Source organism: Hyposmocoma kahamanoa, unplaced genomic scaffold (genome assembly GCF_003589595.1).
Source record: "Hyposmocoma kahamanoa isolate Upper Pololo Valley unplaced genomic scaffold, ASM358959v1 76, whole genome shotgun sequence".
Classification (NCBI taxonomy): Eukaryota; Metazoa; Arthropoda; class Insecta; order Lepidoptera; family Cosmopterigidae; genus Hyposmocoma; species Hyposmocoma kahamanoa.
Window position 1 is genome coordinate 10,565,710 of NW_020653900.1, and position 24,743 is coordinate 10,590,452.

At 36.8% G+C, this 24,743-nt stretch overlaps 1 protein-coding gene across 1 annotated transcript in view; it reads right to left on the reverse strand.

Moving 5' to 3' along the window:
- LOC113232653 (ABC transporter G family member 20) overlaps positions 1-24,743 on the reverse strand; it is a 178,719-nt gene that overhangs the window by 54,687 nt on the left and 99,289 nt on the right. The window contains exons 5-8 of the mRNA XM_026467431.1: positions 13,784-13,909; positions 6,992-7,085; positions 5,035-5,220; positions 4,411-4,655 (exon numbers count right to left, since the gene is read on the reverse strand). Of these exons, the coding sequence (XP_026323216.1) occupies positions 4,411-4,655; positions 5,035-5,220; positions 6,992-7,085; positions 13,784-13,909 (651 nt within the window). The remainder of the gene's footprint in view (positions 1-4,410; positions 4,656-5,034; positions 5,221-6,991; positions 7,086-13,783; positions 13,910-24,743) is intronic.

Consider the following 24,743-nt stretch of genomic DNA (forward strand, 5'->3'; position numbering starts at 1 on the left):
GTCTGGCGCCCTGACCGAATTTCACAACTCACAAAATTACGCTTATCTGGCCTCACCCTTACTGTTCAAAACCGAAACGCACTAATGCTCACATTACTGCTTGGCGGCAGAAATAGCTAAGGTACTTCCCTGGACGAATATTTCACAAGGAGCTCTATTGGTACGGCATTCTCTCCTATAAAAATACTGTCCTTTTCAAATATCAAGACTGAAATACTTTAATTTTAATTTAAATTCTTTCAGGACTATCTAATATTATAGGATTTCCGCGCCATCTTCGGAATCTTACTCAAAATGAAATGCGATGAAATTAAATTGTGACTTTATTAAAAACCAAAGCGCACAGACTTCGCTGGCTCGGCCATTTAGAAAGAATGGGAGAGGATCGTAACGTGAAGAGAGCCTATCTGAGTCCACCTACTGGACGAAGACCGGTTGGTCGTCACAGGTATCGCTGGAGCGACGCCGTGGAGGTGGATCTGCACGAATTACAAGCTTCAATTCAAGACCAAAGAAAGTGGCATCATCTCGTTTCGGAGGCCGGGACACATTTTGTGTCGCTTAGCCAGCGGAGTAAGTAAGTAAGTAAGTATCGAGTTCTTAGATTTTCCGGATTTAAGTCAACCGTGACCATGGGACCTGTACAGGGCCCGAAACGTTGGTTTGTTTGAAAAAACAAATATACGCTATTTAAATCCGGAAAAATAGTTTCATTTCCTAAGTATTAAAAAAAAATTTGTTACTTTCTTTTTTATCAAAATTATTTGGCTTTTAGCGCTTAGCCGAATCATACATACCGACACAGGTTCGATTCCTGTCAGATCAAAGGAATTTTTTCTGTTTATTCGATTTTGGATTAATAATTATAACAAACTAGTGGAGTTTGTGTAATTACACACAAAAAATAAATTAATATTATGGCAGTAAAAAAAATCATAATATTCAATAGATATCAATATTAAATGGTCATATGTTTTAACGACAACGGATAATATCGTAACGAAACCTGGACATGTAGAAGGTTACTCGAGCACTGGTTCAGACTGCGCCGATACAGTGATACATAATTAATAATGTTCGTTTGATCCCTTGCTGTAGAGTTATAACTAAAGCTTTAGTTATGAAATTCACGTATAAGATATTTAAAGATTCACTTTATAAATCAGACTGTTTAGAAACACGATCACTTGTAGTTTCCTCGATAGAAAAAAAAATCCGAAGTTATCTCTAAAAAGACAAAATAAACCCTTAGTACGGCGTAAATACTTCACGGAAGGTCATCAGTATTTGATAATAACAAAACTACATCTTTTCCATAACGTATACTCCGTACATTTTCAAAATATGCAATTGTTTTAATAATACGAAGAAATACCTAAATTCGCACGCGGTCCGCCCGTAATAGCCAGAGGCGCCAGCTTCCCCCCTGTCCGCTTTAGTCCTGGTTCGGCCATCGGACGTGGAGGTTGAGCCACTTGGGCTTACACACGGCTATAGAAACGTAGCCCACACGCACACATACACGCCGGAAGCTCTGTGCCTTCTTGGGCGGAGATGACTATGTATCCTTTCCTTACCCCGCACTAGGGACACCCTGTGTCGCAGGTGTCATGGACACACACAAAGACCAGTCATTCTCGGACAAGTGTTCACTACCTAATTTCCATAGCAGTTTTTATTATTTAAATATTCAAGCATATTTCACGATAAAAAATCGAATACTTAAATAATACAAATTACCACGGGAATTAGGAAGTGAACACTAGTCTGAGAATGACCGAGATAACCACACATTACACCCAAACTCACGAGAGAAATAAATGAAGGCCATACGCCATGCAAATTTCTCCCGACTCGAGAATCGACCCCGGGACCTCTGCATGGGAGACCAGCAGTAATGTAAATAGTTGTAAATAATAATTTTAATTTCTTACTTTGGCTGCAAAGTTTTCTTCTCCCATTTCTGTTTCCCTATAATTACAAGTGTATACCGCTAAGAGGGTTCCACTTCTCAAAAAGTATCAATTATGCTTTCTCCATTAAGCAGGTAGAATCTGTTCTAATTCAAATTTCAGCCTTATCTGATCAAGGTGCGAATGGAAATGGAATTTTAAAATTATCTAATCGAATAATTCAATAGAGAACTTTCTATACTGAAATGAGTTTTGATAATATTACTGGACGCTTTTATGTCTAATCTGGTTTAAAAAGGGCCGCTCATTGCAACTAATGATATGTCTGTACTAAGTTAATTAACTAGTCTAATATCTTATAGAAAATGTGCGTAAGAAAAGCTTTTCAAAGCGAGAGTGAATAGACATTATTTAGATGTATGCTCCATCACGGACCTCGTCGTCACTTTCTATCAGGTGAGATGGAAATCAAACGGGCACTTATTATTTTATATAAAAAAAAAACTATGCTCTACTATCAATATCAGAGCAACAGACTTGGTATTGGCGCAAATTTATAAGAGTAATAGACTTAGGGTCGTATTCTAGAACTCTACTCAATGCTCAAGACAGGACTTGAGTATGATTCAAAGCACTAGAAATCATACTCAAGTCCTTGCCATTAGGGTCGTATTTCCAGTGCTTGAAATCATACTCAAATCTGCTCAAAACCTGATTTGAGCATTGAATAATACAACCGCGCGGCCACCAAGTAGACCAAATTCGAGACGCTCATTTAAATTAAAACGTAAAATCTAAACAAATAGAGCGTATTTTGCCATGACAGTTAGACGCACGCGGTCGCTGCGCTGCGACAACGCGGACTACGCTCGGCGATCACGCGGCAGCCGCGCGGGTTAAGCGCGATGAAATTCGTGTCAAATAAATAAATGCGCCCTTAGTGTGCGCAATGGATATGGCCGCACCGTGACGTCATTTTTGACAGTAAATTGACATCTTCAAAATAGACAGACCGCGTGAAACTTGCGCGTGTTGGAGTGCACGATTGCGCGCGCGCTTCCAACATATTTACACGCGCGCTCAATGGCGTACAATTGCTGTATCACGCGCGATAGTGTCTGTGTAAAGCCACTAATGTCTGTTTTAACGATTTAGTCATGACAAATTTAATGATTTATCTCCATTAACAAAATTCAGTGTGAAGTTTAGGAATGAATTTAGAAAACCTATATCCACGCAATCAATCTAAATTTCTTGAATGTGAAATTGGGTTCACATTTCATGCTAAAACTTTTTATTGCACACCTTATTACAATACAGTAAAGTTGATACTTTAGTGAATTAGATAAACGGAAAATCTACCTTTACCTACTTATGGCAATTCCCCCAACGTTCTCCCTAAATTCCTTTCTTTAGGGGCGATATTGCCTTCCTTTTCAACTTATATAACTGAAACTTTAAATAAGGGTTCTTTTTCATTTTAAGTCCACGCTATCATATATTGCCTATAACCAACTTAACTATTTATTGCCAATAACTTACAAATATAACTACTTAGATATATTAATTTGCGTGGTAAACAATTTATATTGTTGAGATTAATTAAAGTTGTGTGTTCTTGAGATGTGCGCAAGACGTGTGTTTTGTTAGCGTCTATAAGTCTATATTATTAATTGTGGTAGTAAGATAATGGCTGTAAATACAACTAGGGTTGGTTTTCGAGTTTAAATGTTGTCTCTAACAAAGGTTTCGGAAATGGCTTTCACGTAAACATGACGTTATTATCGCATGGAAGTTTATTTAAATACAGACTATAATCATATAATAAGATAAGTATGGTAACTCCATACAAACGTAATTGCGCGGCCTGCAAGTGTGCGCGCCCTCCGCGCGCCGTGTACAAACGCACACATTCGCTTAATCTCACGATGCAATCGCGTTGCTTAGCGCAGGCCGTCTCACGCGCCATTATTATAAAAATGAAACGGCCGCTCGGTGCTTAAAAGATGACTTCGATAGTAGACGTGTTTGGTTGTTTGATCGAAAGTAGCTAAAATTTAGAATTCCCCATCATTTCATTTCTATTTCGTAATAATATTCCCATAATCGAGATATAAATCCGCGAACCCAATTTAAAAAAAAATGCGCATTATTTTTAAAACTTTAATATGATAAAAGCACTTTTACTACACATATGATCATTTGTGGCTTTGTTATACCAAGAGTATTACATGTCCCAATAGGTACGAATTGTTGTTTTAAGAATGTACAGACTGTGTTAAAAAGGCACAACTCATTTTAACTGGTTATTGTATTAATGATAAAGCATAATATTATTTCGGTGAGCCCGAAAAATAAATCTAATTAAAATATTAAAACTAACATGGCTTAAAGATTTTGTTGCTTTGTGTTGATTTGTTTTTTTGATTTTGTTGTTTGTTAGCAATTTCTGATTTAATAAAGAAAAAAGAAGAATTTAGGGGTGCAAAATTCTTACCCGAAATTTCTAAACAAGCCCAAGAAATTCTTCCAAATCAACGACTTCATGTGATGCCACTTCATCGGTTTTATTCTCTCCAAGCATCCTTCAGGAGGCTCATCTTCAGGGGGCAAGGCTGCCACGGGGGCTTTCAGCTCAGGTGTTACCACTACTCGACCTTTACTGGACATTGAAACATTGTCTCCAAATTCACCGGAAATTTCCCCTAATTCTGCCTCTGATAGGTCTATTGCAGTCGGATCCTAGAAAATGAAGATAAGCACATATAATTTTTTCGAAATATTCACATTTTAAGTATACTCTTGTTTATTCTCAAAAACAGGGTTGCATCAAAGGAATGAATCAAGTTTAAGCAACAAAAGTTTATTCATTGCTGACACGGCCCGCATTTGACCACTCTCGAATGGTTTAGAGAGGATGTAGTCAAACAAGAACCATCTATGCCTAAAAAGTGGTGCGAAAAGCTGTGTAATTTCACCTATTTTTATGTAAAGCTTTATTTTGTCTATCTGGTGCCGGCGAATAAGAAATTGCCCGTCTTTATCACAAATCCTGTGTAATACACATTTATACAGACACTTACAAAAAAGGTAGTCCGTCACACTCGCCTTATATACTTACAGGTATAGGAGGCAACTCCACCTTCTCCATTAAATCGGCAAGAATGCTGGACCTTCGCCGTTTACCCAAATTCTGAAGAACTGACAGCTTGAGGAAGACTTCCTCTAGACTTTCAGCTTGATAACGATTGATCAGCTCGCTTGGTGATTCTTCGGCCAGGAATCTGCCTCCACGCATGAGACCGATCTGGGATAGTAAACAAGAGTAAAGTTAATAAATCGTAAAATACACGAATCAATTATACATTTAATTTATAATAATTAAAATTGCTATATTAAACCAGTATTCTCGCAAATGTGACGATAACTTGTAATAATAAAATAGCAGATAGGCAGATTAACATTAGAATTAAAATACACAAAGAGACGCAGCTGGTCATATTCAAGCCGTATTCGTTACACAAAGCCTACAGTAACATTTAGGAATTAATTTAAATTACGAACATTAGAGCTCGAGTGCAAGAGTTATCGATGGAACAAGCCCAAAAGAGCAAACACCATAACAAGAATACTTCTCTGATTTGGAAAAGGAATATGACTTCGAAATGCGGCCATTTTGAGACAATAAACATGTACCGACGTAAATATTGATTATGATCTACAAAGACGATCCTAAGAAGTGACGCCTCACGGTGCTTTACGTCGGCACGTTGCAACGCCAGAGCGGTGACGCTACGTTGTACTTCATATAAATTAGAACTGTAGTCTGTCTTTTTTGAAGACGGAGCAAATTGACATTTGTAGGGTTGCCAGTTTTCACACAATTTTAAAGTCACGATGTATTTGTCGATAGTTTTATCGATAGATTGCAAAAAAATGTAAAATTTTGTCTAAAATTTCTGAATTGTGAATGTTACGACGTTCTAATGATTACTAACTACGTTATTGTATTCTTCATTCTTATTTTGACCGTTGGCCTACTAGTATCGAAATCAATTTTTACTCACATAGATACATTTTAACAAGAACTGGCAGATTTAATTATTAGAATTGAAATAAAATTATAAAATGTCTCCTCGTTGTATTTTTAATATACATAGTTCTATAGTAATATTTATGACTTACAAAGATTGACAATTCAATTGGACCTGTGCCCAGCAGTTAAACGAATAATGGGCCGATGATAATACAAATGAAACAAATTCGGCTATTTATTGCATAAGCGTAACCAATATTCAATCGGTAGTCGACAGAATATTTATCGACTGCAATCACTAGGCAACACTTTTACGCAATGAACTGTCATTTTACTTCATCTTCAAAAAAGACAAACTTATACATGGCACATGGTGCGTTGACACTGCGCGCGACGACGGAACGTGTGTGAATACCGAAAGCGGATAAACAATTTTCGAGATGGTTTCTTGTGACAAAAATATATTAATTTACATTTATAACTATTATTGTATCGTGCGGTTAACTATAATTCGGCCCTTGATTCTCGATAGTTTTTTCTTTCATCAAAATGCAAATGTGTTATTTATAACAAGGAAGGGAAAGTTAGTTTTAAGGGAATTACAATTCTGGAAGTATAAACATAGAGTATGTTTATACTTCCACAATTGTAATTCCCGTGACAATGGGTAAGTCACTGGAGGAGATAAGGAAAAAAACTGTTCTGCTACATCAAATGTTTTAGATATTTACTATTAAATAATGGTCTTTTAAAAAATATACGATACACCTAAGGATATTGTCTAAAGATGTGCTAATTAGTTACACGATAGGATGTACACACACCAGCATATGAAGCTACACGTTGACGTATCTTGTTCCGTTGCACTGGAGGCGATTTTCGAACAAAAATATGTAGACTGATGTGCCATTGTCCGTACATTACTTTTGTTTTACACTTTAAAACGAATTATTAAAGAAGAAAATATCTAACATTGCACATAATAAAAAATACATAAAATGATTTGTAACGCACGTAATTAAACGTAATTTTAAATACTTACGATGTCAGCCTGCTTAGTCTCGTCGATGTAATGCGTGGTGATGATGACTGTCGTTCTTCCTCCTCTGGTTATTTCCACTAGATGATCCCAAATGCTGCAATGAAGTAATTTTTTGTCATAAATATAAAAGGAATCAGAGTCAGAAAAACTTTATAACTTTTTTTTATAGAATCAAGTAACGGGATAAACAAATCGTACGCCTGATAGTAAGCTGTCGCTAACAGTTGCAGAGCTTTAAATCGCAAAGTTCTGAGGCTGCCAATGCGCCCGTCACTCTGAGACATAAGTTGACAAGTCCCATGTGCCTGTTATTTCACCAGCACCCTCACCCTTCAAAACTCGGAACACAGTAATACTAACAATACTGTTTGGCGGCAGAAATAGGTAAGGTGGCAGTACTTCCCTGGACGAACTCTTTCACAAGGAGCTCGACTGCGACTGACTGTTATTATTATACAGCTTCTGTGAATTTTGATAACAAAAGTCCGTGTTAATGACCCGTTTAGCTCTTGCAGGTTGTCTCGATCTATGTTGTTTGAAATAAATATTGTAAATGATAAATGTATACAAATGTTTATTTACAAATAGGAACTCCTGGAGTTTCTTGCTTATTCTTCTCAGGGGAATTTGCCTTGCGAATGAGCTATAGAGAAATTAATCTGCATGACAATTTTAAGCGTAATTTGTTTATGTCTTAAAGACTTGAGAATATAAAAAAACCGACCTCAAAAGTACGTGGAATTACATATAATTACCAAGTTTTATTGCAATCGGTTACCGGGTAGTGCGCAAACCCGGATTCATCCCCTAGTTCGCCACTAAAATAAAATAAAAATCGGATCTCACTTCTCAAAGTATATCGAGAAAAAAACGCCTTGAATTGAAGAATAGCAAAATCAACCATTCAAATAATTGCTGCTTATGATAAAATTTAGGCGCTATTTATAAAAATGAATCTTCATGCGTGGTTCTGGTGCTTCACCCTTAGAGGTGGATGATGTTCTTCAAAATCAAATGGGACCATTATGGAGATACCCTCTTTCCAACAAAACAAGAATCATGAAAATCGGTTCAAATACCGTTATAAATAAGTTATCGCGTCATACATACATAAAAAAACGTACAGTCGAATTGAGAACCTCCTCCTTTTTTTGAAGTCGATTAAAAACGGATTCATATCCCTAAAGTTTTTTTTAATATTGCGCTTCTACTTAAAAATCACGCTAAAATCATAACAATTTCCTGGTGAAATGGGGAAAGGTTCATTTATTTATAGCTTTTTTAAGTTAGTATTTATTGTTTTGGAACTTCTGTGTCAGAAATGGTTTAAATGGCTTTTCGAAGGCTACTAGGCTGCTAGGCTTAAAACCTCGGCTTAGAGGACACATTTGTTCAGCACTGGGATGTACACTCATCAAAAGTATCCAGCGTTCAAAAACGTTTTTATCAATTATTAAAAAACACACTTTTTAATATTTTTTTTAACATCAATAGTTTTTTGGCCAATTTCATAATTTAAAAAATAAGTAACTATGTAAATAAATAATTTATAATAAATTGATATAGATATTTTTATTTAATTTTAGTACGGTGATCAAATATTTAAAAAAATACCTTTTCACTTCTCATGCTCTTAAAGTTCGTATTTATACTGGTAGGCTGAATAAAATAGGACTTTATGCTCTAGTAATTTAAGCAGATTAAAATCGTCGTTTAAGACCGAGGCAATGACGCCTGCGCCAACAGCCTAGAACACACTAGAACTTTATAAAATAAAGTTTTACTTTTATTTTTGTAATCCGTGTTATATTACAAAATTAAAAAAGTAGGCAATAGTAATTCTAATAAGTTATTATAAATAGAAATGTATAAAAAATAAAAGCTTGTAAAACATAACTGAGCATTACGTAGTCCAACCTGAAAAAAAAAAATAGTACATTGGCGGAAAGTTCTTATTTTGTCTTGGCAATAGTTGTGTTATGGTTTATTTGCAATATTGCTGTTTAATTTCCTCGCAATCGAAGTGAAAAGCAGAGTGTATAACTCGTTCATAAAACTCATTTTAAGTATCCACGGATATCCTCGTCTCGACTACAATAACGCGTTTTATGCACTTGTTGTACAATCTACTATTATGCCTAGACAATTATGATGTGTGTATATTGGTTGATAACAATGGCTACTGATACCAGGGGCCTTACCATGAGCTCTTATTACGATTCTGTTTATTATTATTATTATTATTATTAATTGTTTATTGTTATTTCAGCTTTACTTTACTTTATGTTAACTAATTTTAAAAGAGAATTTTGTGATCTATCTTTTGCTATTTAAAACAGATATTTGACCATTTGTCTCTTAGCCACGTTTTAGTTAGTGGACAGCAGAATATATATATATTTACACAAAGCCTATCGGTCACAGTCGGCTGCCTTCGGATTTGTAAACGACATTTCCATCGTACGACTGACAAATTATCGACAAAATCTCACACAGGTATTGAGTGACAGAGAGTATGCTCTACAGAAGCTGAAAACCTGCAGATTGTCTTTTTCTAAAGTCCGTTGTGTAATTGTACTCAATCACCTAATCCAAAACAAAGGACGTTTGAAATAATTCTATTTTCAAAAGAAATGTTCTGGAATATGTGGCCAGTGGTTCCAAAGAACGTTGTTATAATATTTCCACTTTTTATAATGTTCCTTTAAATGTGTTCATGAGTATATACTGTCTAGTAAATGATTATTTTCATCCCACTTGCTCGTAAATAATGTCATGACTTGCAAGCAAAGTCGGCCGCAATGTCTAAATTACGCCCACGGGCTTTTTCATCACATGATGATAATGGATTTTTTTATTGTACTGTAGGCACGTACTTCTCCTGTATGTTAAGATTAAGCAAAAAGTTTTTATGCTCAAAAAATCTGAATTTATTCCGCATAAGTTGAAATACGAAATTTATGTTTTACTAAATTCAGTTTATAAATTCAATATCCTCTGATCTGAATACCCATGTGGGAGACAGGCGTGATGATTATGTGTGTATGTATATTCAAATTCTGCAGCATTTTTAGTATTTTGTAATTCATGGCATTTTAGTTCGATAGATTGATTGTATTGTTATCTATGGAAGAATAGCTGGCCAACTGTTTAAAAAAACCCGCTATTTGGAAAATCCGTAATGGTTGTGTTAAGAAGCGACAATTATTCATACAAGAAATTAAATTATCATTGCATTTATTTCCCCGCAAATGTGATGAAAAACATTGTACTTGTAAAAAATTACAAACCTCGAGCCACTAAAGCACTTAATACACAGTGTACTATTTCCATCACCGCAATTGACATTTCCAGTTAACTGCTCAATAACCCGGTCAATCAAAGCTAAACTCTTATAATCCACATGGTTACCAAAAATACCAAGCACGTACTTAATAAGGATACCCTTAGTTTCTGATCTAACAAAAATGATTACACGTGCGGAGCAAACAGTGAGGTTTGCTTCCATTGCCAATAATCCCGTTGTTTGGACGTGCGCCGATTTCTGGAGGTTTGGTAATAATAATTGTTGTTTGCAGAATGTGGGGAGGTCGACCATAATAGCTTGTTCAAAGAGGGCTTACTAACATCACAAACAACAGCTTCTGTTCTATGACGTTTAATAATTGACCATGTTCTATATAAAATATAGAAATAAAAATATCAAAACAGATCGGTCTAAATGGTGACAACTCTGTGCGGTAAGAAAAGAAAACGCTAACGTATATAACAAACCGATGCAAAACGCAGCAGCGGGGGAGAGAGTCGTCTGGGAGGACGCTAGCACGTTTGAACTTAAACAGCATTACATACTGTGTTCCAATTATGAAGGGTAAGGGTGCTGGTGAAATTACAGGCACATGGGACATGGGATTACAGGTACGCACGCAGGTCCGGGTGACGAACGCAGCGATAGTGCTCAGATCTTTGTGATTTAAAGCTCTGATTGGTATTGCAACTGTTATGGACAGACGTGTAGCGTACCATCAGGCGCGCGACTTGTTCGTCCCGTCACTTGATGTAATAAAAAAAAGAACTTTGTACTTTAAACGCTTATTATACTACACGATTTCAAGGGACCCTAAATCTAACTTAGGAAAGTGTAATAAGAGATTAGGGAGATAGGGTCCGTAATTTGACCTAACTTAACTATGCACACACTTGACTCAGGGCCCTTGAAAACGGGTAGTATAATAAGCGTTTTACTACGAAATAAGTTTTTTTTTTTGTAAGTCATAGAACAAAAGTTGTTGTTCATGATGTTAGTAATATGTTCCTGCGACGTTGTTAGTATTATACAAACAATCCTGTATATTCTGAAAAAATGTTACGATATTCGAATAAAAGTGAACAGTTTGATATGCTGTTGACTGTATATTGACGTTTGTATTAAAATATAGTAAATAATAAACAAAGATTTTTTTTTCCTTTATCGTGCAATCAGCCTTCCTGGCTATAAATTGATAGGTTGTATGTAGTTCGTAATGAACAGGGTGCTACTACCAGTGGAGCCATGCCCTATATATGCCATATCGGTTGTGTAATCAAGTATTTTACTGACTACCGTGGTCAAAGATGTCACGCCTTTTCTTAGTCGTCGTATGCTTTCAGGCATGGTGAGCTGCTTGGCTAGTTGATTATGTGATGTTCTAGCCCAGTTCTGTATTTATCACCGTATGAGGCTATTTATTCTCTAACTTTTAAAGTAAATTAAAATAAAACAAATTACGCCGGCGGCGGCTGCGCAGCGGCGCGGCGCAAAGGTGGCGAATGCGCTAGAATGAGTCTGCGAAAACCTCGCGAGCTGCACACTTACCACATACACTATGTCGATCGGGTGCCGTTCACGCGCCAATCGCACGCCTTGTATGCTTCCTATCTTACGTGAAGTATGATTACAGAGGCGCATTTAACCGCACGTATAATGCTGCAAGATTTGTACGTACCCTTATAATGTACTCAACTCTAAGGCACAAAATAGCTATTTTCGCGTTTCACATAAAATGTTCTCAAAAGGATGTGAAATTAATAAATTTGTATATTAATTAGGATCTTACATTGCCTAATAAATTATGACCTTAAATTGCCCTTTGCTAACAGGAACAATTTAGATAATTTGTTTACTGATTGTTATTAATTTTATTCAGTACCAATACAGACATTTTCATCATCCAATTTAGTTATGTTGGGAATAAATTTGAAGTCATAGTTCACTACTAACGAACTTTAAAAATTTTGTGGTCACCTCTCAATGATGAAACTGTACGTCCTATTTGCAGTAATACAGCTACACAAGTCCCTTCCTTATAACCCTCTGCTTATGTCTCGTAGACGGAAAAACATTTTAGTACCTCAACCAATTTCTAAATCTGTATTCGTCAAAAGGCAATCTATTAATATCGGCACATTCATACAACACTGTTAACCAAAAAAGAGATATTTACCATTTAAACTTGTACAATCGTAAAAAAGAGTGAAAAATTGGCTGTTGACACTTAATTTTGAAGAAACGGAGAACATAATCACTACTTAACGTTTTCACACACAATACTCTCTCACGAATAAAAACACAAGTTTTCTTATTTTTTATTGATGCTATTTGTATATTTATTATATTATGCGATTCTATACTTTGTCTCCTCTATATAGTTTCTACACCAATAAAATTTGTAGCCTATAATAATAATAAAAAATTAAATAAATAATCTTTATATCAAGGGTAAGCAAATTACAATTCATCATATTCATTAAACTCTACTATTCATTCGTAAGGCAGGTTCTTCTGAGAGGTATATACAATAAATTGAAGATATTGGTAAATAAATACTTGTATACATTTGTCATTTACAACAATTATTGTAATTTTTATTGTTTGTTATGTTCAAATATAATATAATTTGTAAATATAGGATAATTGATAAAATTTATGGTTAGCACCTACATGTATATACATAGTACATATTACATTTTTCTTAGTTAGTAGCTTATAAGTCACTTGAGTTGTACTCTATCACATTGGCTATGCATAGCTGTAAGGGTAGATGTATAGTTATAAATAAATAAATAAATAAATAAATAAATTTATTTAAGTTTAAATTTAAGTTTAGTTTACATTTCTCGTTCACAACATTTTTTGTAGAATCGTTAAGCTTAGCATATTGCATCATCCTTGTTAACTTGTATAATTAGTTTTGTAACTTAGAAATTAATAGTTTGTTTCATACAACTCATAACGGGAAAGAGGGACTTCTTGTCACAGGTGGATGACACCTACTAGGCAGTCCCAACCTTGTGTAAAAACAACTTAAAAAACTGAAATAAACCTTTTCATTTTCATTTTTCATTCCAAATGTTGTAGATCGAAGTTTATTTGTGCAATGTATGTTTCTTCTAAAATAGAATTCCAGTAGAAACGTTTATTTGTTTATAGAGTCCTGTATTTACAAAAATCACCACCAAACACTAACCTATTATCAAAAATACTAATAAATAAATATTAAGTTTTAAATGTATATTATTGTAAGGTCTGTCTGTACAATACGTTCAAGAACGTCGTCTTCTCAGATCAGCAGTTTGGTCAAAACCGCTCATGTAGTCTTTTGTCCAATTAGAATCGTTCTAATTTTAAATGTCTGTCAGTCTGTTTCTCTGGCCAGTCAGTGTGATGATCATCCATAGAGGCGACAATTATATATCATCATGTAAAAGATCCACAAAGCACTTTGTAATAATATACGAAAAGTAAGATCGTACCTCTGTCTAAGAACAGGATCTACTCCAACAGTGGGTTCATCCAGAATGAGCAGCTCTGGGTCGTGAAGCAGAGCAGCCGCCAGTGAAACTCTCCGTTGCTGACCGCCTGACAGGTTCTTTACTGGTCTAGAAAAAATAAATATAAAAATGGAAGTTAATGAAAAGTTATGGGCAAGATAAACTCAAACAGTTAATACTTAAATAAGCTTAAAATTAATTTACATTCTTTAAGTATCATCTGTGTAAAAGTAGCAGCAAGTTTCTTGTACACATTACCTGCTGCTTAAAATACAATGTTGGTCCTAAAATTGGCCCCTGTGAAACGATGTACATTACTGCCGTCCATATACTCACGTTATCGGCATTTTTAACGAAACTGAGTCGAGAGAGAGAGAGAGACAGTGAGAGAGAGTTATTAACACGTCTAGTATCAGCGAAACGAGATCTACAACCCTCTGTAATCGGTTTTTATATTTTATTAAGTATCAATTTTATTTTTAAGCAAAATCAGATTTTAGACAGCAAATTTTAGGTGACAATAAAACTTTGGGACAGATTAGTACTAAAGTATAGTGAACTGTAATAGGCATGCTTGTTCTTTTCTCAAAATATTATTCTTAATTTTGTCCTTTTGGAACACTTACTTATTTAGAGTGGTTAGATACGGTGACTTTTAGCAGGTATGCAATCGCGCGTTTGCATCGCTGCTTAAAATCGCGCGCGTGTGTAATAATACTAGCGACTGCATCGCTATTGCGTCGCGTTTGCATCGCTAATGCATCGCTGATAAAATCGCCGTATGTAAGAGCTCTTAAACGTTTATTTTTTATTTTACACAACAACAATTTAGAGCTGTTCAAGGCTAGAATTTTTGACTTAAACGTCTATTGAACCAAATGCAACAACGGAGTAAAAGCTTTAAAGAGGAAAAAGTGGCGAATTTCTACTACCAATAAAGGACATTATGATTTGGTGTAATGGTCTGTTTTCCATTTGTGTGTGATCGCGTGGACTTGCGTGCATGCATCCTTGTGTGTGTATATGTATATGTTGGCACGTGAGTGTTAGTGGATGTGTGTGCGCATGCTAACATAAAAATTTATTTGATAATAATATTATGAATAGTGCCTTTATCGCTAAAAAGCTAAGAACAAAATGAGATTTAATTTTGCATACAAATTGAATATACTTAACACCTGCTTATTAATCTTGACAAGATCTAATTCGTATCACTATTTACAAAAAACAAAAATCTATCATACCTACTCCATTTACAAAATACGCCTTACACCAAAGTGTAGGTTCAAAAACCTATCTTATTTTAAACGGTGGAGAGTTTACTTTAAGTCCATCTACTAAGTAACCCGTTTTGTTGTGATACGTAATTTAATGGAAACAAGAGGTAAATTGAATCAATTAGCTTTCGGGATAAGGCTCTTTTGTATTCTTTAGAAGGGACGTAGGTAGCATAGTGCAACTAGTGGAACATACGCTAAGTATGGTTGCAAAGGTAGTCTTACAATTATTACAAATTTACAACTATAAACTGAACCTATAAAATCATCTACACATTTGGAACATTAGCAAAATAATGTAATTGATTTTTGAAAACACTGGCTGGTTACTTTGCTTCTTTTTATTTGTTTATTTTAAGTCAGATATATTATTTTTGAATAATACGTTTTAGGTTTTTATTTTAGCCTTTTTTCAGGATTTTATATTATATTACAATAAGATTTATACATCCTATCGTGTAACACATCAGCACATTCTTTATGCAATATCTTCAGGTGCCTCGTACATTTCTTGTAAGACCGTGTTTTAATATTAAATACCTAAACATTTGATCTAGCATTAATTAATGAAATAAATTTTTTTTACTGCACATTTAAAATTACAACGACAACACAGAACAGGAGTACGTGCACCTGGTGCCCATAACAGTTGCAGCGCCACTCAGAACTATAAATCGCAAAGAACCCAGTGCACCCGTCACCCTAAGACATAAAATTGTTACCTTGTGTTAAAACAGCACCCTTATCCTACAAAATCAACACAGGAATAAATGTTATAGTTGTTAACAATGCTCACAGTTTTCATTATAAATCATTATAAATATTTGAATTAGTCATTAGACTAACTTCTTTAGGCAAATGGATATAACGTAAAACAAATTTGGCGTTAAAATAATTTGACTTAATTTTGCTAATTAATATTAATATCCGCGTTATCCGTAATTATTTACAGCTTTATTTATACCTTACAATACAAATGGAATTATTTTACTTATTTACGTACTACTTATTCTATGCGTTAGTATGGTTAGTATTATCTTTATTTACAGTTAGTCATGATGTGTAATGGCCGCTTTTAACGGTGAAAGCCTTCTCCAACTTCTTCCAACAGACTCTTTCTTGTGTGAGTCTTGACCATAGTGTTCCTGCTATGTCGGCAATATCATCGCTTCACCTCGTGTTGTTTACTTATAAAACATCCATATTTCGATAATTATTACTGTTATCAATTTAGTTGTTGTCCCTATCTACTGATCCGAGAGATACGGGCTCGACGGCAAGACAAAGGTACAACGGGCGTCCGGCCAAGCCCTCCGCCAGTAATACGCCCTCTCTGGCAGATCTGGACTTGTGTATGGGTTCGCCAGGGTTTGTAGTTAGCCGCAGGGATAGACACGTTCGTCTGCCTCGTTAGGATGTGGCCGTAGTAGGCCTAAGACTGTGTGTAGAGTAAGTCTAGACGAGGGCCTAAAGCGAAGAGACGCACGGGGCATGCGAGTTGCCCTTTAAGTTGGAAGCTATGTCCGGACACTGTCGCAGGACAATACGACTGGCATCTCGGGCACTAGCTCGGAGAGCTAATAGAGGATGAGCTAGATATCCTCCGGTCCCTCCAGCAGCTTAGGTTATTGGGAACCGGGGAGACGTCGTTTTTTGGCGTCGGGAAGTGAGCGTGCCTTACAGCTCCGTCACCAATAAGGAGATTTGGTAGTGGACTCAGAGTCAACGGCTTGGCGGTGGCAGCCTCTAGTTGTGCAATGCACAACGGGAAGTGAGCGTGCCTACAGCTCCGGTATATATCTGGAAAATAGGGAGGGTACCATAAGTGCACCCGGGGCGGCTCGCCCGAGGCACTAGCCTCTCGAAGAACCGGATTAAGTCAAGTGACAGAGTACACTGGCTGATCTAGGGTCAGAACCTAAACTTATAAGGTACCTGTGCGCGCACAGGTTATAGTGCCATTCTCGGGTATACGAGGTCGGTAGGGAGGGTCACCATAATCAAAACTAATGTAGAAAGATATGAGGCTGTTCTCAATTCAGTCGTCCCTATCTACCAACCCGAGAGATAGAGTTTTCCGGAGAGACTATGGATGCGACGGCAAGACTAGGGTACAGCGGGCGTCCGGGTCAAGACCTCCGCCATTAATATACCCTCACGGGTGTCTCTGGCGGATATGGACTCGCCGGGGTTTGTGGTTAGCCGGAGGGGTGAACACGTTCGTCGTCCCGGTAGCATGTGGCAACCGCTAGGTGTGCAATGCGCAACGGGAAGTGAGCGTGCCTACAGCTCCGGTACCTATCTGGAATAGGAAGGGCACTGTACGTGCACCCGAGGTTGATCTGGGGTTAGGACCTGACTTAAATGGTCCTTGTGCGGGCTTGCTCGCACAGGTTGTAGTGCCCTTCCCGCATAAACAAAAGGTTGATAGGGAGGGCCACTATAAACAAAACTTATGTAGAAAGATATGGGACTGTTATCAATTTAGTATCCAACCAACAACGCGGAAAGGAATTAGTATTCATAGATTAAACTAATATTAATACACAATAGAACAAAAGGTACAAGAGTCAATGTAAATCCTTGACATTGTAATCGCTCATGCATTACAAATTAAGCACGCTGTTAGAATGAAACACGAGAGACGATGGTTACAAACTATGAACGCCGTAGGAAATAAGCTAAAATAAATGTTGACAGTGAAATTTGTTTCAGGTGTTTCAATTTATTTCCAACCTAAGCTAAGGCTGGAACGCGGCAAGAAAAACGCGGCTTCTGTTATAGTTTACTTCGTTTTTTTAGATATAAGAATTAGAAAAAACGTAAAATGAAGAAGCAGTGGTCATAAACTTTTCTTCTGACAACTAATTATAGTCAAATAAAAAAATACAGTAGAACTTCGTGAGAAAATATGACAAAATCCATTTAGAAATATAATAATTATTTTATGCATAAGTTTCCGTTTAATATTTGTTACCCCTGTTTCTTTGACGACCTTGGCGGCCTAACGGTTTACAATGTGACCACTGGATACGGAGGTCCCGGGTTCGACGTCCGGTAGGACCAATTTTGGAAATGAACTTTTTTAGTTGGTGTGGGTGTGCTGGGAAGTGCCCAAAATTCCATTGCTCTGAATTCCCTACTTTGAGATCAGGCAATTGATGTGATTGTCTAGCTCATATTTAAGTTGTTTACAGCACAAGTTTTGAAATAGATTAAGTATGTAAAGATATAGGATACAAGATAAAAACCGTGGTAGCCTAATGATTTGACCTGTCGCCTATCAAATAGAGGCTGTGGGTTCGAATCCGAGCTTGCATCTCTGAGTTTTTCGCAATTTAAGTGCGAAATTTAATTTGAAAAATTTACCCTGAGTTTTTCTGTGAAGGAAATTATCGGGATGAAACCTGCGGGTCGAAGAAGGTTCTTAACCTTCGGAAAACGTGTTAAGTCCCCAACCCGCATTGGGCCCAACAGTGGGTGTATAAATGGATAATGAAGATGTAAAGACAGAAAGTTTTCATTTAATCATTAGTGAATGCTCCGAGTAAAAAAAAGCAATAACTTCGATTCTAGTCACTATTTTTGAGAATTTGTTTGTTTACAATATGACATGATCAAATGGTCAAATTACAGGCATATGGGACTTGTCAGCTAGTCTGTCTCAGGATGACGGGTGCAGTTGCAGTGCCCAGCAGATCTTTGCGATTTTAAGCTCTGAGTGGCACTGCAACTGTTATGAACAGGCGTGTAGCTTACCATCAGGTGTACGATTTATTCGTCCCGTCATTTAATATTAGGGGTTAAAGTATGAAATTGCCGTTTTATTGCAATAGGTTCTTTGAATTTTCATAGAATCTTCATGGTTTGAGGTTTTCGAATGAAACTTTTTTCAAATGGTTTCTGTGATTTTTTTTTTTAAATTTGAAACATTTGAATATCGACTTTCAATTGTTTTTGTTATTCAATTTATACAAGAAAGATGGATACTGCGAAAATTCGAGTGATTTTTGAATACGAGTTCCGACGCGGAACTAACGCGGCAGAAACAGCCCGCAATATCAATGCTGCGTTTGGAGAGGGGTCTACTAATGAACGCACCGTGCGACTTTGGTTTAAACGCTTTCGTGATGGAAATTTCGACTTAAAGAACGAGGCACGAGGAAGACCGCCCACACAGGTGAATAACGATGAATTAAGAGAGATAGTGGAAGCCGATCCTAGTCAAACTACCCAGGAATTAGCGGCATGGTTTAACGTTACCTTACCCACAATATTGACTCACTTGCGTCAAATCAATAAAATAAAAAAATACGAAAAATGGGTGCCTCATGATTTGACTGATCTGCAGAAAGAAACGCGTGTTGAAACTTGTGTTGCCTTGTTGAACCGGTACAGAAATGAAGGAATATTGGATCGAATTGTAACATGTGATGAAAAGTGGATTCTTTATGATAACCGGAAAAGAAAAATGCAATGGCTGACCCCAGGTCAAATGCCACAACAGTGTCCTAAAGCAAAACTTACCAATAAAAAGGTAATGGTAACTGTTTGGTGGTCTCAGCATGGTGTTATTCACTATAGTTTTCTCCGATCTGGTCAAGCAATAACGGCAGATGTCTATTGTGCCGAACTCCGAACCATGTTGACAAAACTAGCAGTAAAACAGCCCCGACTCATGAATCGATCTTCACCATTATTGCTCCACGACAACGCGAGACCTCACACAGCACGAGAAACCATTTTGACCCTTCAGGAACTGCAGTTAGAAACCATTCGTCATCCTCCGTATTCACCAGACCTTGCTCCAACGGACTACCATTTTTTTCGTGATTTGGACAATTATCTACGTGACAAGAAGTTTTCTTCCCAGGAGGCAGTACAAAATGCTTTCACACAGTTTGTGCAGTCTAGATCGTCGGAGTTCTATCGCAAAGGCATTAATAACCTTCCCATTAGATGGCAGCAATGTATAGATAATAATGGCAACTATTTTGATTAAATAAATTTGTTAAAAATTTAAAAAATAAACAATTTAGATTTTCAGTACAAATCGGCAATTTCATACTTTAACCCCTATTATTATAAAAAAACAAATGACAGAATGAAATGGCGACTTATAAAAGACCCAAAATTTCCTTCTGTCTAATGCTGAAATAAAACGGACTGTGGTATAGTTTCGCCTATAATAAGATTATTTATTTCGAACGTTTCAGAATAACTTTTAAAACACGTCAATTTACTAAGAATAATATATTAAAAATACGTTATAGAGACACACATTATTGACATACAACAACAATGGGTCTCGCTGAAAAATTTATCACTGTCAAAAGCTTTTGTGGCTTCACTCTTATGGGCTTGTCGTAACGCTATCATTACGGTCTGACGTGATATTATACGTAGTAACATATGTGACAGGGTAAAAAGCTGTTTCTGGATGACAGTATTATGTAAATACCAGTATTGTCAGTAGAATATAATTCATATAACCAACAATCGCAGATCAGAGTTTCCCAAACTCTATTCAAATATGACAATAAATACATTCTATTGCTTCGAAGTTTTCAGGCTTTATGTACACGCACCGTCATTTTCTTCTGTACATCAATAATTAGGCATTCTCTACCAATCAACCGGGAAATTTATAAATAATTATGATATATAGTTTAAACACAATATAAACATAACACAGAATACTATATGACTAACAATATACTTATATAAGCAATCTATATACACATAAATACATAATATGTATATATCCTACACATATATATTTAATATACATATTTATATATAGCAATGTCAGACTAATGGGATGTAGATTGAAACTCCAACATGAAGTCTCGGACTAATTACTTGAAAGCTATCTTATTCGGCGCCTATCATAGCAATTGCAGCGCTTCTCAGAGCTGTAAATCGCAAAGACCTGAGGGATGCTGCCACTGCCTGTCACCCTGAGACATAAGTTAACAAGTCCCGAGTGCTTGTAAGTTCACCAGAACCCTTACGCAGTAGATTTAGATTTAGATTTATTTATTATCTTGTAAACTTTACATCATTATGTACAATATATTGTATTACAAGAATCGTTACAAATAGTAATAAATGTTACATTTCAAAAAATTACAAATATCCAGTACAAGTTTTGTACTACGTAATTTTAACATAGTTAATGTAGTTATGTGAAATAATGTAGGAACATATTAAATAATATATTAATTAGTATGTCAACATAATGATTGTATGGATAAAGTTTATGTAATTTATTCATTTCTGTAAAATAATATTTATACCTAATAATCTATAAATTACAACATATATTACAAGACCATGTCCCTATAGTCTTCAGTGGAATAATACGCATTATCCAACAAAAAGTCTTTCAGTCGACGATCAAATGTTTCATCATTAGGCTCATTTTTTAAGTCAACGGGTAGTTGCTCATAATAAGCCGGGCCGATTACGCGCGGATTATTTTCAGTGAGTGCTAACCGTCGCGGTACGACCCTCAGTCGGACGAGGGTCTGTGGAGCGAGTGTTATAACGGCTTTCATGCCTTTCAAAGTTGTGTAAGTTTTTTCGTATGAATGTGATTATTCCATATAAATACAACGAATACATGGTCATTATCCTATGTGTCTCACAAATAAGTCCCTACAAGAGACTCTTCGTGTTATTCCGGCAAGTATCCTCATTGCTCGTTTTTGAATAATGAATACCCTGTCAGAATCAGTGGAGTCACCCCATAGAATGGTACCATACGACAATATGGAGTGGACATATGCGAAATATGTTTGTCGTAGTATGGAATTTATAACGACAAGTTTTAATTTTTTTTTAGTGCATAAGTCGCACTACTTAGTCTACCACACATACAATTTACATGACGCTTCCACGTTAAATTTTTATCCAGAATGAATCCTAAGAACTTAATGTGGTCAGTTATGGGCATTGGACTATCCAAACACGTTGGCCTCGGGATTGATCTACCAGAGAACAATATTAAACTAGATTTGGTAGCATTCAGTATGAGACCATTGGAAGTGGACCATTTCATCAGACTCATATAGACATTTCCTACTTTTATATTGAGTTCGTCGTAAGTTCGGGCTCACGCAATTACAGTGGTATCATCAGCGAACACAGTAAGCCATCAGTGATATGGGACGGTAGGTCATTAATAAATGTCAGGAAGAGGGTATTTCCTAGTGAAGATCCTTGAGGAATTCCAAGGTTCACGTTACCCCCACTACTGCGTAGTTTTTTCCCACCTGATATTACTTTAACTGTCTGAATTCGGCGTGATAAAAATGATTTCAGAAGATCGTATGTTTTTCTTCACATACCATAGTGACATAGTTTCTCCAAGAGTGACTGATTACATCAAACGCTTTTGACAGGTCACGCATCATTCCTGCTACTTTGTAGTAAGTACCATCCAACCCCGTAATTATTGAGTCCACCACCCTCTGTGCAGCCGCTGTGGTGGACTGGTACTTACGATAGGCATAATGTTTGTTTGCCACAAGATCATTGTATTCTAAATGTGACATTAGGTGAGACGAAATAATCGACTCAATTATCTTTGAAATATTTGGTACAATAGTTATAGGTCTATAATTATCAACTCTGTTCATCTCACCTTTGCCCTTGTACATAGGAAGTAACTAAACAGTAACAATTGCTCACATTACTGCTTGGCGGCAGAAATAGGTAAGGCGGCAGGACTTCCCTGGACGAACTCTTCCACAAGGAGCTCTACTCAGTTATTTATATCAAGAATGGTGACCCAAACCAAAATATACTTTTCTTACTAAAACGACTGCAAAATTTATTCATGAAAAGACATCGAGCTTTTTTCATTTGTTAAAATAATCACCGGCTAAGATAAGGCTAAGAATTTCTAAAGAAAATCAGGAACACTGATGATTTAGGCGTGTTTGAGATATGTCGCTATTCTAAAAAACCAAGGCAAAGTGGTGACATGATTAGTGGCATTAATTTATTAAGTATACAAGGTGAATTACAGTGTGTTATTTTTGTCTTTTTAGGGCCTGTCAAGATAACAAACGTTCACATGTTAAAGCCTTCGGCTACTTAAGTGTAACGTTCGTGCAATTGTAAGCGTGCGTTAAAAAGACATCTGTGCCTCTATTATGAGATTACAGTGAAAAAATGTTTTTTGTCCTTGTGACCGCTAGGGCGCTACACAATTTACCATACAAAATTGTGAAGTAATTTACGCGGTCGCTAGCGACAACTGTCACAGTAACTTGTGGTACAGGCACTTTTTAAGACGGGCAACTCCGGATTTCTTTATGATACCGAGTGACGGGACGATCACTCTTGCGCCTGGTGTTAAGCGACACACCTGTCCATAACAACTGCAGTGTCACTTAGTGCACAAAGATGCCACTGCGCCCATCACCTTGAGACATAAGTTGACAAGCCCCACGCGTCTTTAATTTCACCAACAACCTCACCCTTCAAAACCAAAACGCAGTAATGCTCACATTACTACTTGGTGACAGAAATAGATAAAGTGGCAGTACTTCCCTGGACGAACCCTGTCACAAGGGGCTCGTCTGCTACTAAGGCTACTAACAGATTGACTGCATGTTTGCAGTTAATACGTGAAGTCGTAATCACCTTCATGCAGCCGAGTCCTCGATTGCATGAAGTTGATAACGACCTCACACATTAACTGCATGCAGTTAATCATCAAACTGCATCCCGTCGTGGTCTCGGCTGCATAAAGTTGATTACGACTTCCCGCATTAACTGCGAACATGCGGTCAACCTGTTAGCAGCCTAAATAAAAAGATTGTAATACTTTTCATACAATACGTAACTACAGATACAGCTGTTGGGAGTGCACCAAAAGAGCCTCCCTGCACGACGTACCATTCGTTCCTTTTCTGCACGTCTGGCGTACCCTAAGCAACAATAGGCGAGTACTTTACGCCCTTTTGCAAAACCACAATGGCAAGCAATATAGTGTATTTTTTTATAGTACCAAGTGACGGAACGAACAAGTAGCTAAGCTGGTAGTAAGTCATAACAGCCTGCCCATAACAGTTGCAGTCTTACTCAGAGCTTTAAATCTTAAAGATGCACGTGGGGACACTGGGGGCACCGCCACTGCGCCCGTCACCCTGAGACATAAGTTGACAAGTCTCATGTGCCTGTAATTTCACCAGCACCCTTACCCTTCACAACCGGAACACAATAATGTGACCATTGCTGCCTGGCGGTAAAAATAGGTAAGGAGGCAGTACTTCCCTGGATCAGCTCTATCACAAGAAACTCTACTGCTACATACAGATGCAGAAGATGCAATGTATAAGTTGCGACGCAATAGTCAATCCTTGTATAGGACATGTGACGCCAAGGGATGTACGCCACAATGCTCCAAAGGTATACAATGTGAATGGGTGTAAAGGGAAGGGAAGACCGAACAAAAGATGGATGGAGTGTGATGTGTATAATAGGCGTAAACAACGGGAAGAATAGGAGAACAAAACATAATGCATCCACCCGAAATAATGGGATAAGGGCAAGAATCCGACTCGTACTCATGGCGGTTAATAATACATTACGATTGATAATATTATTGATGAATGTTATTATGAATGTTGCAATATTAGCAGCGAGTAAGA